This window comes from Camelina sativa, chromosome 2 (genome assembly GCF_000633955.1).
Source record: "Camelina sativa cultivar DH55 chromosome 2, Cs, whole genome shotgun sequence".
In the NCBI taxonomy this organism is placed as follows: domain Eukaryota; kingdom Viridiplantae; phylum Streptophyta; class Magnoliopsida; order Brassicales; family Brassicaceae; genus Camelina; species Camelina sativa.
Window position 1 is genome coordinate 3,369,787 of NC_025686.1, and position 14,763 is coordinate 3,384,549.

Here is a 14,763-nt window from a genome sequence, read left to right on the forward strand (position 1 = left end):
GGTTTTGGTTCTCGGATGGGACTTCTCTGGGGCGTTCTTCCATGGAGCCTACGATGATCGACGCTGGTGGGCGTCTATGGCTTTCGTAGCGTTCCTCTACGGACAGCGTCGCAGGGAGCGGTGGATTTGCGTGCTGGTCGCCAGGGTCGTTCTCACTCCGGCGTTCGCTCCTTCGCTGCTGGAGCCTGCTAATTTGATTTTGCGACGCTTCATGCGCTGCCACGATTGCTTCGAGCCGCTCGTTCGTTCGCGTTTCCTGACCATCGAGTCGATCGAGTATGACTTGCATCAGGTCGTCGAGTCCGCTCCTTTGGACGGGCAAAGCGTTGGGGCGAGCGGCATTGGAGTGAACGGCAGTGTTGGTGAGCGCGGCGCTGGGGAGAGCGGCAGCGTTGGTGAGTGCGGTGCTGAGGAGAGCGGCAGCGTTAGTTACCAGCTGGTCGGTGACAGGTCCGGGTCCAACGTTTGTAGCTGCGAGGGGCTTGAGGGTCGCGTCGGGCGCTGTCGGAGGAATCGTGCTCGGCGAGGGGCTTCGGTTGAGATCGCCGAAGAGGGTTGAGGCAGGACAGTTCGCGTTCTCGGTCGCCCCCATCGCTGCTCTGTCGGCTGCTCCATCGGCTGCTCCGTTGCTTCGTTGAGATCGTCGCTAGGGTTCGTCATTGATCTTGAAACTTCAAGGAAGTGAGGACCGTCGGTATTGATTCGTCAAAAAGAAGTGTTCTGCTCTTGCCCCACGGTGGGCGCCAATTGTTTGTACAGAGGATTGCACAACACTAAATAAATATCGATTTTTGGGGAAAGAGAAGTTTGTTCTTTTATTAACGATAGGAATTCGAGGTTGTCACTAAAACGAGTCAAGATCGTGCTCGTCAGTTCACAGGAGAACTGGCAAGTGATTCACGACGAGCTCGGAAGCTTACGAGAATTATACAGGAAATAATAACTATGATTAGACACAAAGTTTTGCTCTCGGGGTATTGTACGTGAGTCTGATGGATATTCTCCAGCGAGTACTGTTGCTTTATATAGCGGACTGTAGACCGAGGGTTCTCTAGGGTTTCCATCGTGAATTCCCGAGATTGCCCTTTACGATTTTATTAGTGACTTTCATCCAATTGTCGGGCCGAAATCGCAATTATCTTGTCTTGTTGGGCCGAGTGGCATATTGGGGCACAGCCCATGTCCAACAAAAACTGTTTATTAATTACCATAACACTAATGAGAGCCAATATTGGTGTTCCATTATCCCACCAATTGTTCTTCTGCATGAGTAAGAACAAAAAAAGATTACATACCGATTTTTCAAAATTGAAACCAATTAAGCCACCGGTTTAGTATAGCATATAGATTAGTAAAGCATGCCTGCAAGAAGAATGAGATGGCTGTTGCAAGACAACCCAAGAACATTCTACAATCACTCCCAACAAAAAAAATTCGAAACAATTCTCTCAAAAAGACCTATCCATTTGGTTATTTAATTACACTTGCGGTTTCGGTTTTAATTTTTGTTTACCATTATGAGAGAACGTCTTCCGGATATATCCACAAGCACAACACCTAAAATGCGTCCACACATTTACAAGAATGTGCTTTAAATGATCGTTAAAAGAATATGTATTGTGTATGAATAATAGTACAATATGACTTATAGTGAAAACAAAAAAAAAGAATAATATGTATGACTTATAGTGATGTTTTATGATCTTACAATAGTACAATCTGAACAATAGATGTCAATATGAATCCAACGTCACTTGATACACCTGTTAATCATATAATCATTTGACTGTTCGAAAAAAATGAAGATATATGAAAGAAGAAGAAGAATTAATAATATGGTTTTATTTACCGATAGAGGTAAAAATGGTATCAGTGTAAAAAGTATAACCATTAGACCTCCAAGCTGAGGCATAGATATAAGAACAACTCCAATCTGTGTAAAACAATGCGTTAAATAATATAATCAAGAAAATGCAAAGACAATAATGTTTTCAATCATAGTAACGGCACCCTTTCTCTCGAAAGACAATTTCGAAGGCGATTCCCGATTTCTTAACCGCCGACATCTTTGTTCTTCTCTCCATGTTTCTTGGAATATATTTCCGACAAATCTAAGAGTTTACAGTTTAGATTCTGGCAGTTGTAGTCTGCGAAGGTTAACTGTTGGCAATTTTCTGTCCCCGATTTTGTCGTGGGATAACTGTCGAAAGAAACCGCCATGATTAATGCTATATATATATATATATATATATATATATATATCTCGGACTTCGACACCATGTCTACAATCACTTCCCATCATCTCTAATATATATATCTTCCACAAACAATGAGTGATTACATTCGTAAGTCTCTTCAGAATCTCGACTTAGGTATAAATGATGCACCAATTGCTTTACCCCCGGAGTTGTGTGGCAGAGCGATCAACGAGAATAGGTTCTCGTTGATTGTGTCTGTAGTGAATCCAAAGAAGGAAAACCTTAGGGCTATTGTCGGTCAGATGCCAAAAATAGGGGGTCTTGCTAATGCGTGTCGCGGAAGGATTCTGGGTGAAGGGAAAGCCCTATTCATCTTTCGAACAGAGGAGGCTCTCAATCTTGTTCTACGTAGAGGACCTTGGACTTGCAATGAATGGATGCTGTCGGTTCATCGCTGGTACCCCAATATCTCTGAAGAAGAAATGAGGATCATTCCATTCTGGATTCAAGTCAGGGGTATCCCGGTTCAGTTTCTCAACAGAGTGATGGTCAACTATATAGGCAATCAAATTGGTCATGCGGCAGAGGTTGACTTCGATGAGAATGCATTGCTTGTGGAGTTTGTGAGAATCTGTATTAATTGGAACACTGACACACCTCTACGCTTTCAGCGAAATTTCCAGTTTGGAGGAGATGAAAACACAATCCTGAAGTTCAAATATGAACGTCTCCGTAATTTCTGTTCAAAGTGTGGTTCTCTGCAACATGATGCAAAAGAGTGTCCTCTGGATTTTGATGATGAACCAAATGATGCAGATGAGGATGGAAATGCTGGATATGATCCGGATGATTTTGATCAACATGATGTTGATCACCATGAGGATCATCACCCAAATGATCAAGACTCTGATGTTAACACTCTGCAAACCATAGCACCGGATGGCGAGATACCTGGAGTAGGACCCTCAAATGCTAACCATGAGTTCATCATCATGGAATTGGATTCTGAATCTATCCCCAGCGTTTTTGAGGACTCAGATCTGACTGGAGAAAGTCTGAACTACATGTACGTTAAATATGCAAAGGGAAAGACTACAGAAGGGGTAACTCCACTTACTCATGTTTACTATCCAATGGAGAACCAAAACAATCAATCCACGAAACGGAGCCGTGAAGATATGGAGCACTACTACCAACGCTGTGAGGAAGCTGAAGATCTGATGGTCCTAAATCAGATCAACAAGGAAGGGAGAGTGGAGTATGCAGGTTCTTGCAGTGGTATAGCTGTGAACGGAGGCGCGGGGGCCCGGTACCCCTAATGCCTCCATGAGAGTCGTCTCTTGGAACTGTTAGGACATCTGTTCGCTGCTGAACACAATTTCGACTTAAGCATCTATGTCGTATTTTAAAACCACATTTACTTTTCCTTTGTGAAACTCTAAATAATAGTTCAGTTGTGTGTGATTTTGCTTCTGTTTTAGGATACTCTAATATAATAACTCAACCTCCTCAAGGAAGGAGTGGTGGTTAACACTAATGTGGGCTAACAATGTCTCTTTATCACCTCTGTATCAAGATGAGAGAATGATTGATGCCCATATTGACTTTAATAATACTAGCTTTTATTTTTTTCTGGTGTTTATGGTGATCCGGTTCCAAGTCGGAGACACTTTTTTTGGGAACATTTAAAAAGTATAAGTGAAACTCGTAATGGTCCATGGATGTTGGCTGGAGATTTCAATGAACTTATTAATAATGATGAGAAGATAGGAGGACCACAGCGTGAAGAGTGGACTTTTAAACGTTTCAACACAATGATTTCATGTTGTGATCTCTCTGACTTAAGATCAAAAGGAGATAGATTCTCTTGGGTTGGTGAGAGAAGAAATTATATTGTCAAGTGTTGCTTGGACAGAGTTATGATCAACTCACAATGGTCTGCAACTTTCCCCAGTGCTGAAGCCGAGTTTTTAGAGTTTAATGGATCATATCATAAGCCAATATTAACAAGGTTTAACTCCACAAACACTGGTCCTTATAAGCCTTTCCGTTTTGATAAACGTCTAACACACATTAAGGATTTTGAGCTAGTGGTCAAGAGAGGATGGAATTCCTGCAAAGATCAAGAATACTACTCAATATGTGATCAGATTGCTCAATGCCGTCAGGCGATGGCAAAAGGCAAACACTCTGCAAATATTAATGCGGCAAAACGTATAGATTATTTTCAGGCTGCACTGAACACGGCTATGGCGAGTCTAAACCGACAAACGCGAATGGAAATACCGAGTCTGCAAAGACAACTAAGCTTAGCGTATCATGATGAGGAATATTATTGGAAGAACAAAAGTTGAAACAAATGGCTACATTTAGGTGATCGCAATACTGCTTACTTTCATGCAAGTACAAAGTCGAGGTACTCCAGAAACTACATTACGGCCATTCAAGATGATCTACAAAAGATTTACAAAGGAGATCAGGAAATTGGCTCTCATGCTCAACAATACTTCACAAAAGTATACGCTTCAAGCGGAGTTCCTGTATCCCCGATTGACTTTGGCGATTTTCCTCCAACAGTAACGACAGAGATCAATAATGCTTTGACAAAAGAATTTACAAGAGAGAAAATTTATTCAGCTCTTTCTTTTATCTGTGATGAATAGGGCACCTGGACCAGACAGACTCACAGCCCGTTTCTATAAGCATTATTGGAACATAATAGGGGAAGACATTGTCCGAGAAGTGAAATTAAAATTGGAAATGGAATCAAAATTGGAAATGGTGTTCCTGCAATAAGCGATCTACAGTTTGCAGATGACTCTATTTTTTTGCCAAGCAAATGCAAGAAACTGTAAAGCAAGAAAAGAAGCTTTTGATGTCTATGAATACTATTCTGGACAGAAAATCAACACAAGCAAATCAATGATAACTTTTGGCACAAGAGTACATGGTTCAACTCAAGATCGTCTAAAACGAATACTGGATATACCTAACCAAGGAGGTGGTGGAAAATATCTTGGGTTACCTGAACAATTTGGTACAAAAAAAATCAGAAATGTTTAGGTATATAGTGGATAAGGTAAGACAACACACAGTCTCTTGGAGTACAAAATGTCTCTCTCAAGCAGGAAAAGAAATCATGCTGAAGTCAGTGGCTCTAGCTATGCCTATTTACTCTATGTCCTGTTTCAAACTTCCATTGGGTGTAGTCTCGGAGATTGACTCTGTTTTACAAAAGTTTTGGTGGGAGAAGAGTAATAACGAAAGGGGAATTCCTTGGATTACTTGGCAAAGACTGCAATATTCAAAAAAAGAGGGTGGTCTCGGTTTTAAAAACTTATCGAAGTTCAATGATGCCTTACTAGCAAAACAGGTCTGGAGATTGATACAATTCTCAAACACTCTTTTTGCGAGAGTAATGAAAGCAAGATACTACAAAGATGATTCATTTCTGGATGCAAAACCAAGAGCTAAACAATCATATAGATGGGCTTCCATACTTGAGGGACTTAAAGTGATTAAACGAGGTTCAAGATTTCTAGTTGGAAATGGAGCTTATGTGCGTGTAAACATTGATAATATTACTGATAGTAACTCTCCAAAGCCTGTCTACAGCTCCTCGACGGATGGTGATAACCTCTTGCTAAAAGATTTCATATCAACTTATGGTCCACAACGATTATGGAATGAGGAGAATATCACAACACACATACGGTTAGAGGATCAGGAGAGGATTAAATCATTATACTTACCAATGGTTCCAAAAGATGACAGACTAGTATGGCATTACACAAAATCGGGAGATTATACTGTTTCTTCAGGCTACTGGTTAACAATACACAATGAGGATATGAATATAACCCAACCACCAATCCCTCATGACTCTATTACTCTAAAAAACAGAATATGGAAATCAAAAATTCTTCCCAAGATTCAACATTTCTTATGGAGAATGTTATCTAAAGCCTTACCAACATTAACAAGATTAAACTATTCGGGTAAGAATCTTGATCCTGTATGTCCAAGATGTTTTCGAACTGATGAATCGATAGAACACAATCTATTTCACTGTCCACATGCCAAACAAATCTAGGATCTGTCGAATATGCCAGTTCACATAGCTAATGACATAACACAATTGATAGTGAAACCATACTCACAGCTATACTAGACATGGAAAACTTAGATGCTCTGGAAGACTCCACAAAACTTGTACTGCTTTGGCTAATGTGGCACATTTGGAAATCAAGGAACAATTTTATATTTGAAGGTATTTCAGACTCACCACGAATCATCCTGCAAAGAGCTCATAATGATGTCCAAGAATGATTACACCACATTTCGTTGATGGAATTACCAACACAAAATATTGGTCAAGAACAGTCTACTTAGAGGCGCCCCTCTAGCACTACATTTAAGTGTAATTATGATGCAGCTTTTGACCATCATACAAACCAAGTAACAAGTGGCTGGATATTGAGAAATACTGAGGGTATCAGGATGGGGTTCCATAAAACTTGGCACAACATCAAGTCCTTTGGAGGCAGAAGCAAAAGCTTTATTATCATCAATGCAACATTCTTGGATCAAAGGCTTCACATCTGTTTGTTTTGAAGGAGAATGTATGGTTTTAACAAAAATCATTAATAATGAACACACTGATATATCCATTGATGGGATCATACAAGACATCAGAGTTTGGGCAACACTTTTTCACAATATTGTTTTTTCTTACACAAAGAGATGTTGTAATAATGTAGCTCATCTATTAGCAAAACATGGATGTTTTTATTGTAATTTCTATTTTGATTGTTTTTCGCCTCCTCCTTGGCTAATGCAACAATTGTATTAGGATCATTTCAATTCATCATATAATTACTATTTCGATGAAAAAAAAAAATGTTTTCAATTTCAGTTTTAATTTTAACCTCTTTTTGAAGAGTTACTTATAGCAAGTGGCAACACGTATTTTCGCTGGAACAATTTGAAGAATCCATGTCCCTCAACGTCTTGTTTTGTGTATATTTATGATAATCATGAAAATATTGGGAAATCAATGTAAAATATATATATATGGATCTATCATATACCATGACTATTCACTGCATATAAATTTATATATCTTTACTAATATATGAGTTGCTTCCACTACAACAAAATAATTTTATTAAGACGTAATATTTCGTCACAATAACATTTTTTCTGTCACAATAAAAATATTGTTACGGATTTGTGACTATTTTTAAAATGTAACAATACAATCGTCACAAATTTTTGTTTGTATTATGACGAATAAATTTAGTAACTGTTTTGTCACAAGTGATGACGATACAATAATGTCGTAAAATTGTTACAATTAGTTACTAAAATTGTCGTCTCAAAAGCGTCCTATTCGGTGACCATCACAATGTTACAATTTTGTCACTCCTTATAACAAAAATATAGTCTCAAACTGTCATAAATGATCACTATACATCACCTGTTCCTTCGTCATAAATACCAACTAAAAATCTCGTTCATAACCGTTGTATTTTGTTACTCTTATAACATTTCGGGCTTTTCACTAATTATGAGATAATTACAATTAGAAATCATTAGAAATGGTGACTAGAAGGTCGTCACCTATCTTGTTTAGGTGTCTCAAATTTGTTACTCTTTTTATTGTAAAAATCATGTAGTCTTGATAACATATAATTGCGAAGCTAATCTATTGGCTAGTCTTGTCTCAAATTTGTGTTATTTAAAAAAAAAATTGTGAAGCTAATATCATAAAAAAAATCTACAAACTTTGGCACACAAAATAACCAAATCATCATCCAAAAATATATACACTATGAGATAAAATAGCATGAACATAAAATACTAAATCCATGCATGGTTTTAGTATGAGGTGCTTGTAGAAAAAGCCAAGTTCTCCATAGGTTTAATGTTTGTAACTTGTGAATTTGAGAGACGAACTCAGAGACGTATTTAGCCTACAAACAGATTTTTTCAATGATAAGAGTATTTTATAAGTCTTTGGTACTTTTATCGTATTTATGGGTTAGACAAGAAAAATAGATATTATGCTAAGCAAACAGGATCTGTTTTTTCTTTATAACGCAATGTTATGTTTACATGTGAAGTTTAACGGGACGACCTAGAGTAGTAAATAAGGGACACTGGAACCCTATATATGAAACTAAGCATGTGAACACAAGCATAAATGTAAATGTATTTTAACCAAACAAGCAAAATGAAAATGGATAAAACAGTACAAGTGCTTACTAGCCATCTAGGAGATTTTGGAACAAAGAAAAGAAGAGGTAGAACCACTAGAGAAGGTATAGATCCTGTCCAATAATGGCGATTATGTTTCCTTTGAAGGAAACAAGCAAGAATTTTCGATCAGTGAATTGATATGAACCAGTCCCCTTTACATACCCAAATTGGCTAAATTGCGCCAATCAATGAGTGTTCCAAGTACATAAAAGACCAATATACCAACACCAATGAATAACTGTAGAACATTCAAGTGACCAAATCTCTGATTGTTTGGTTCATTGATGCTTTAATTGTTGAGAAGCTCTCTATTTCTCTTGGTAATAATTTATCTGATTTCAATTGTAGAGATTATGCATTAGGGTTAATTGATGTGAATATATTAGGGTTGAACATTGAAATTGATGTTAGGAGAATTAGGGTTCTTGCTTATATACAATTAGGAGAAACTTTCTTTAATTTTATATGCTTGCTTATTTACAGTTTTTTGTAAACAATAGATTCTTTGATTGTCTCTTGGATGATAATTTTTTTCTGAATTTTGATAGTCAAAATGGATGAGTTTAGGTTCTCACTTGAGTTATGTTATAGGGATTGATATGGTTAATGTTTAATTGGCTGTTTGAATTTTTTGATTGTGGAGACAATAAAGATGTAAAAGAGTATTAGTAGTCTTGTCTAATTTGGCAACCTACATTTGTTTGAAACAAAAACCTAGCACGTTGCAGTTTTTTTTTCTTTGTTTACATGTGGTTGTGTTGCGTAAAGCTTGTATTAGTAGATAGCAGACATAAAGCTTGTATTAGTAGATAGCAGACATAAAGCTTGTATTAGTAGATAGCAAACTTGAACAGTTTCTGAATGGTGGTGGATACTTAGATACACCGGTTAAGTGTTTATGTGCATATGGATACTTAACTCAACCCTTTTGGTCTGTTGTGTAGAAAGAAGAACAAATTGTTGGATAAGCTTCAACATACCTTGAAGTCTTAGAGATCCTTATCAAGTTCGGATTAGGAGACTTAATAAGAATTAGGAGTTATCTAGTTCTAAGTTCTAATGGGAATATGATTAGCAAAGGTGTGCTAACTCTATAAATACAATTGTTGAGATGTGACAATCGAAAGAGAGAACATTGAGAGCTTAAGAGTGTTTAGTTTTGAGAGAGATATTTTCTAAACATTAATAAAGAGAGCAATTCTTTATAAGCTAAGTGTGTTCTAAATTTTATATTTGGTATCAGAGCTCTTAGGTTTTGATCGTAAAAAGTTCTAAAATATCACAAAGGTTATTCGAACATACAGTCATCGTAATCAAGCCATGGAAGACGACATCACAACTCGACTGAAGGATTTGTCACCACCATCGATTCAATATCCTATGCTAATAGATTCAAACTACATGGTGTGGTCCATGAAGATGAAGATCTTGTTAAGGATTTACAAGGTCTGGGATACAATCGAACCATGATCTGGAGATACAGATAAGAACCTCCTTGCCATGGGTTTATTGTTTCAAGCTATTCCAGGGAGTCTTATCTTGCAAGTAGGTGAACATGACTCTTCCAAAGGAATTTGGGAAGCAATAAAATCAAGGAACATGGGAGCTGATCGTGTGAAGGAAGCGAGGCTTCAAACTTTGATGTCCGACTTTGAGAAGATGAGGATGACAGAATCGGACACAGTAGATAACTTTGCGAGAAAGTTATTGGAGATTGCATCTAAATCTGCTGCACTCGGACAAACTATTGAGGAATCCAAGCTAGTGAAAAAGTTTCTCAACAGTTTACCAAGACACAAGTTTATACAAATCATAGCATCTCTCGAGCAAGTATTGGATCTAAATACTACAGGTTATCAAGACATTGTTGGAAGATTAAAAGCTTACGAAGAAAGAATTCTCGCTGAAGAAAACGGTGGAGACACACAAGGAAAGCTTTTATATGCTAACACTTATCAACAAGATTTTGGAGCTAAACAAGGCAGAGGAAGCGGAAACAGAGGACGTGGAAGCAGAGGACGTGGTAGAGGAAAGTTTTAATTCACAAGATCGATCGCAAAATTAAACACAAGATAAGGAGAAGAAGGATGTCTCGAAGATTATCTGCTTTCGGTGTGATAAGGCTGGCCACTACGCCTCTAATTGTCCTGAGAGAGTTCAAAAATCACATGAAGCACATAAAGTGGAGACAGACGATGCTGAATCAGCATTTTACATACACGAGGTGGTGTTCTTGAATGAAGAAAAACTAATACTGAAGGTTTACGAAAATAAAACAGGGGAAGAAGGACTTTGGTACTTAGACAATGGAGCAAGCAACCACATGACATGAAACAAGTCTTATTTCTCATAAATAAATGAGAAACTAAAAGGCAAGGTGAAGTTTGGAGATGGCTCTTATGTCAAGATAGAAGGAAAAGGTTCGATCCTCTTTCAAGGCAAAACAGGTGAACAAAAGATGGTCACAAACATCTATTTCAATCCCAGCCTCAAGAGCAGCATCCTAAGTTTAGGACAGGCTACGGAAATCGGCTGTGATGTGAGAATGAGACAAGACTACTTGACGGTTCATGATCCAAGTGGGAGATTTCTAGTAAGAGTCAATCTTACTCAGAATAGGCTTTACAAAGTTAATCTAAAAATTGGTAAGCCTATGTGCCTAAGCTCAACACTTGAAGATGAGACATGGAAGTGGCATGCATGACTAGGACATATAAGTTTTAAAACAATTAAAACTATGTCACAACAAGATATGGTTCAAGGGTTGCCTAAAATCAGTGATGAGAATCATATATGTGAATCATGCTTAGTGGGAAAACAGGCTCACCAAAGTTTTCCAAAGAAAACCATGTTTCGAGCTTCCAAGCCACTAGAACTCTTACATTCTGATCTTTGTGGTCCGATTACACCACCAACCATCGCTCATAACAGGTATGTTTTTGTTACAGTTGGCAATTTTTCAAAATACATGCGGTCAATCTTGATGAAGGAGAAGAGCGATGCATTCAGCATGTTCAAAAATTTTAAAAAACTAGTGGAGGATCTAGGGAAGCAAATCATGATACTCAGAACTGATAGAGGAGGAGAGTTTACCTCCAAGGAGTTTCATGATATTTGTGAAACAAGTGGAATCAAGAGGCACCTAACGGCACCATACACATCCCAACAAAATGGAGTTGTGGAAAGAAGGAATCAAACACTAATGGAAATGACAAGAAGCACTCTCAAGGCAATGAAGGTAGCTAATTATTTGTGGGGGGAAGCAGTTAGACACTCCACATACATAATTAACAGGGTACCAACGAGAGCTCTTGAGAATAAAACTCCCTATGAAAGCTTGCGAGAACAGAAACCGAACCTAAAGCATCTAAGGGTGTTCGGTTGTCGAGCTTACTCAAAGATTGAATCTACAAATCTAAAGAAGTTGGATGATAGGTCATCATATATCATGGTTTTTGTGGTTTTTAACCATGATATAAGGAGTCTTTTAGAGTCTTTTGATTTGTTTTCTAGGTTATTTTGAGTCTTTACAGGTTATCTAGGATTTTGGCACGGATGGAGCAAAGTGGAGCAATTTGGATCATTTTGGAGCATTAATCCCGAAGAAACAAACTTGGAGTCAGAACAGAGAGGGAGTGTCGATCGACACAGCCTTAGCATCGATCGACACTGTGTTTAGCCAACGAGAGACTCAAGTTTTGGAAGTTTTACAAAGTTGCCCAAAGTTTTCTATATTTACAACACAAGTCCCTGACGTGTTTTAGGACATATATATAGTATTTTTAGGTTTTACAAACCCTTAAGTTATTTTCTAGCAAGTTTTATTTTTCTGCAATCCTGTGAGATTTTGAGGGCTTTTGGGAGAGAGAGATCTGCTTTGTAGAGAAGAATTCTTGAACTCTCTCTTTACTCTTTTAATTTCAATTGCTTATTATTCAGAATTATTTTTTGTTATTCATTAGATATATCCTCTGGTTTAGAAATCGCTAGGCGCTAGTCGGGCGGACGGGGTAGGCCTAGCGCCTAGCGAGAAAATCGGAGATTAAACGGGGATTAATCGGTGACTAGTTTTAGGGTTATTCTATTAAATTTATAATAAAATAAGATATATAGTACTAAATATATGTATAATTCTGTTTATGTGAAAAGAAAAATATAAAATAAAATATAAAACTATAGTATTGTCTTTAAATTGACGGTAAACACATAAAAACGTAATTTTTTTTTAAAAATATGATTTTAATTAATAGTTTGTACATTAGTTATTATAAAACATCATAAATTCGTAATTTCAATGTTTAAATAACAAAAAATATATATAATTGATTTATATTTGGCTTCAAAAATTATTGGTATATACAAAATTAAACGGGAAGTAATCGGATTGGATGATATAATAGGATAATCGATGCTAGGCGGGGATTAGTCATTAATCGAGGCGGAGAGGGTGGGCCTAGCGATTTTGCGGGGCGTAATCGGTGCTAGGCGGGGATTTTTAAAACAGGGGATATATCTGAGTAGTTTGTTTGTTAGGTTCAGGATTTTTCACATGGATTTTATGAATTGTTAGATCTGTTTATTTAGGATTCATTTTCTTTCTAGATCTTCATCATAGGTTATTCTTCACATTAATTCTTGATTGATCACCTACAAGAAAAGTTGTAGTAAGCCGTGATGTAGTTTTTGACGAAGCTACAAGCTGGAATTGGAATGAAGCAATAAGTGGATCAAGTGGGAATCCGGGAATGTTTCACATGAGGTGGGGAGAAGTTATAGATGCAGGTGATGGACCAGTTGTTGTCAACAATCAAAACGAGAATAATCAGGATGATAATCAAGATGATGATGATGATCAAGAACAAGATGATAACACTAATAATCACGACGATGCAATTTATGTTGATGATCTTTTCATAACATGAGATACTCTTAAAGCCATAGAAGATTTCAAGATAGGGATGTCATCTTAGTTTGAGATGTCAGACCTGGGAAAGCTCACATACAATCTCGACATCTTAGTATATCAAGGAGATGATGGAATCGAAATCAAACAGGAAGCTTATGCAAGAAGGATTTTAAGAGAAGTTGGGTTAGAAGGATATAATTCAACAAAGATTGCTATGGAGTTTGGACTTACGGTTTCAAAAGCTGAAAAGGAAGAAAAGATAGATCCTACGAGTTACAAAAGAAATGTGGGATGCTTGAGATACTTACTACACACTCGACCAGACCTAGTTTTCTTGGTTGGTGTCACTAGCCGGTATATGCAGAGTCCTCGGCATTCACATGGTGTTATTATGAAGCAGATACTTCGTTACCTTAGTGGAACCGTGTCTTATGGTTTAAAATATGGTCGAGGAGGATCAAAAAAGATTCATGGTTTCAGTGACAGCAGTCTCAACATTGATCCGGATGATGGAAGAAGCACCACGGGTCACATGTTCTGTTTTGGAGCTACACCAATTAGTTGGTGTTCACAACAACGGGGGACAGTTTCTCTTTCGTCATGCGAAGCAGAGTACATGGCAGTGACGGAGGCTGCTAAACAAGCTATTTGGTTGCAGGACACTTTGAGCGAGATAACCGGAAAAGAGATGGAGCAGATCACCATCTGGATCGACAACTAGTCAGCAATACAGCTCTCCAAGAACCATGTATTTCATGGTAGAACCAAACACATACACAAGCGCTACCATTTTATACGAGAGTGTGTTGCGAGAGAGCTTGTCGATGTAAAGCATGTACCAGGAGAAGATCAAGAAGCGGATATCTTGACTGAGGCATTGGCGAAGATCAAGTTTTGCGAAATGAGAAGCAAATGTAATTCTAAGTTCTAATAGGAATAGGATTAGCAAAGGTGTGCTAACTCTATAAATACAATTGTTGAGATGTGACAATCGAAAGAGAGAACATTGAGAGCTTAAGAGTGTTTAATTTTGAGAGAGATATTTTCTAAATATTAATAAAGAGAGCAATTCTTTATAAACTAAGTGTGTTCTAAATTTTTATACAAATGAGTGGTGGGATATCATGTGAAACAACCCTTCCCGTTTTTTTTTTTTTTTTAATACCTTAATTTACTAGTGGTCCCATACCCACTAACATCCTAACATCAATCAATAACCGCGGATAATCAAATAAAACAAATTCCATTAAACCAAAAGAATTCCAACATTCAAATCCAATAACCAATAACATCAATCAAATAAAGAGATAACCAACAACTAACATCCTACAATGTTCCTTTGACTTAATCTAGCAACCTAACAACAGCTAGACCACAATCAATCAAGTCTCTAGAACA

The 14,763-nt window shown here is 37.5% G+C and overlaps 1 protein-coding gene and 1 pseudogene across 1 annotated transcript; one reads left to right on the forward strand and one right to left on the reverse strand.

Annotated features, from left to right (window-relative positions):
- The window catches only part of LOC104716625, a 13,000-nt pseudogene extending 5,789 nt beyond the window's left edge, over positions 1–7,211 (reverse strand).
- On the forward strand, positions 13,436–14,086 carry LOC109126298 (uncharacterized mitochondrial protein AtMg00810-like). The gene has a single exon (XM_019229712.1). It carries the CDS (start codon positions 13,436–13,438, stop codon positions 14,084–14,086), a length of 651 nt encoding a protein of 216 aa, XP_019085257.1.

Coding starts and splice junctions, on each gene's coding strand:
- LOC109126298 (XM_019229712.1), top strand. CDS start 13,436: ATGTCAGACCTGGGAAAGCTCACATACAATCTCGACATCTTAGTATAT.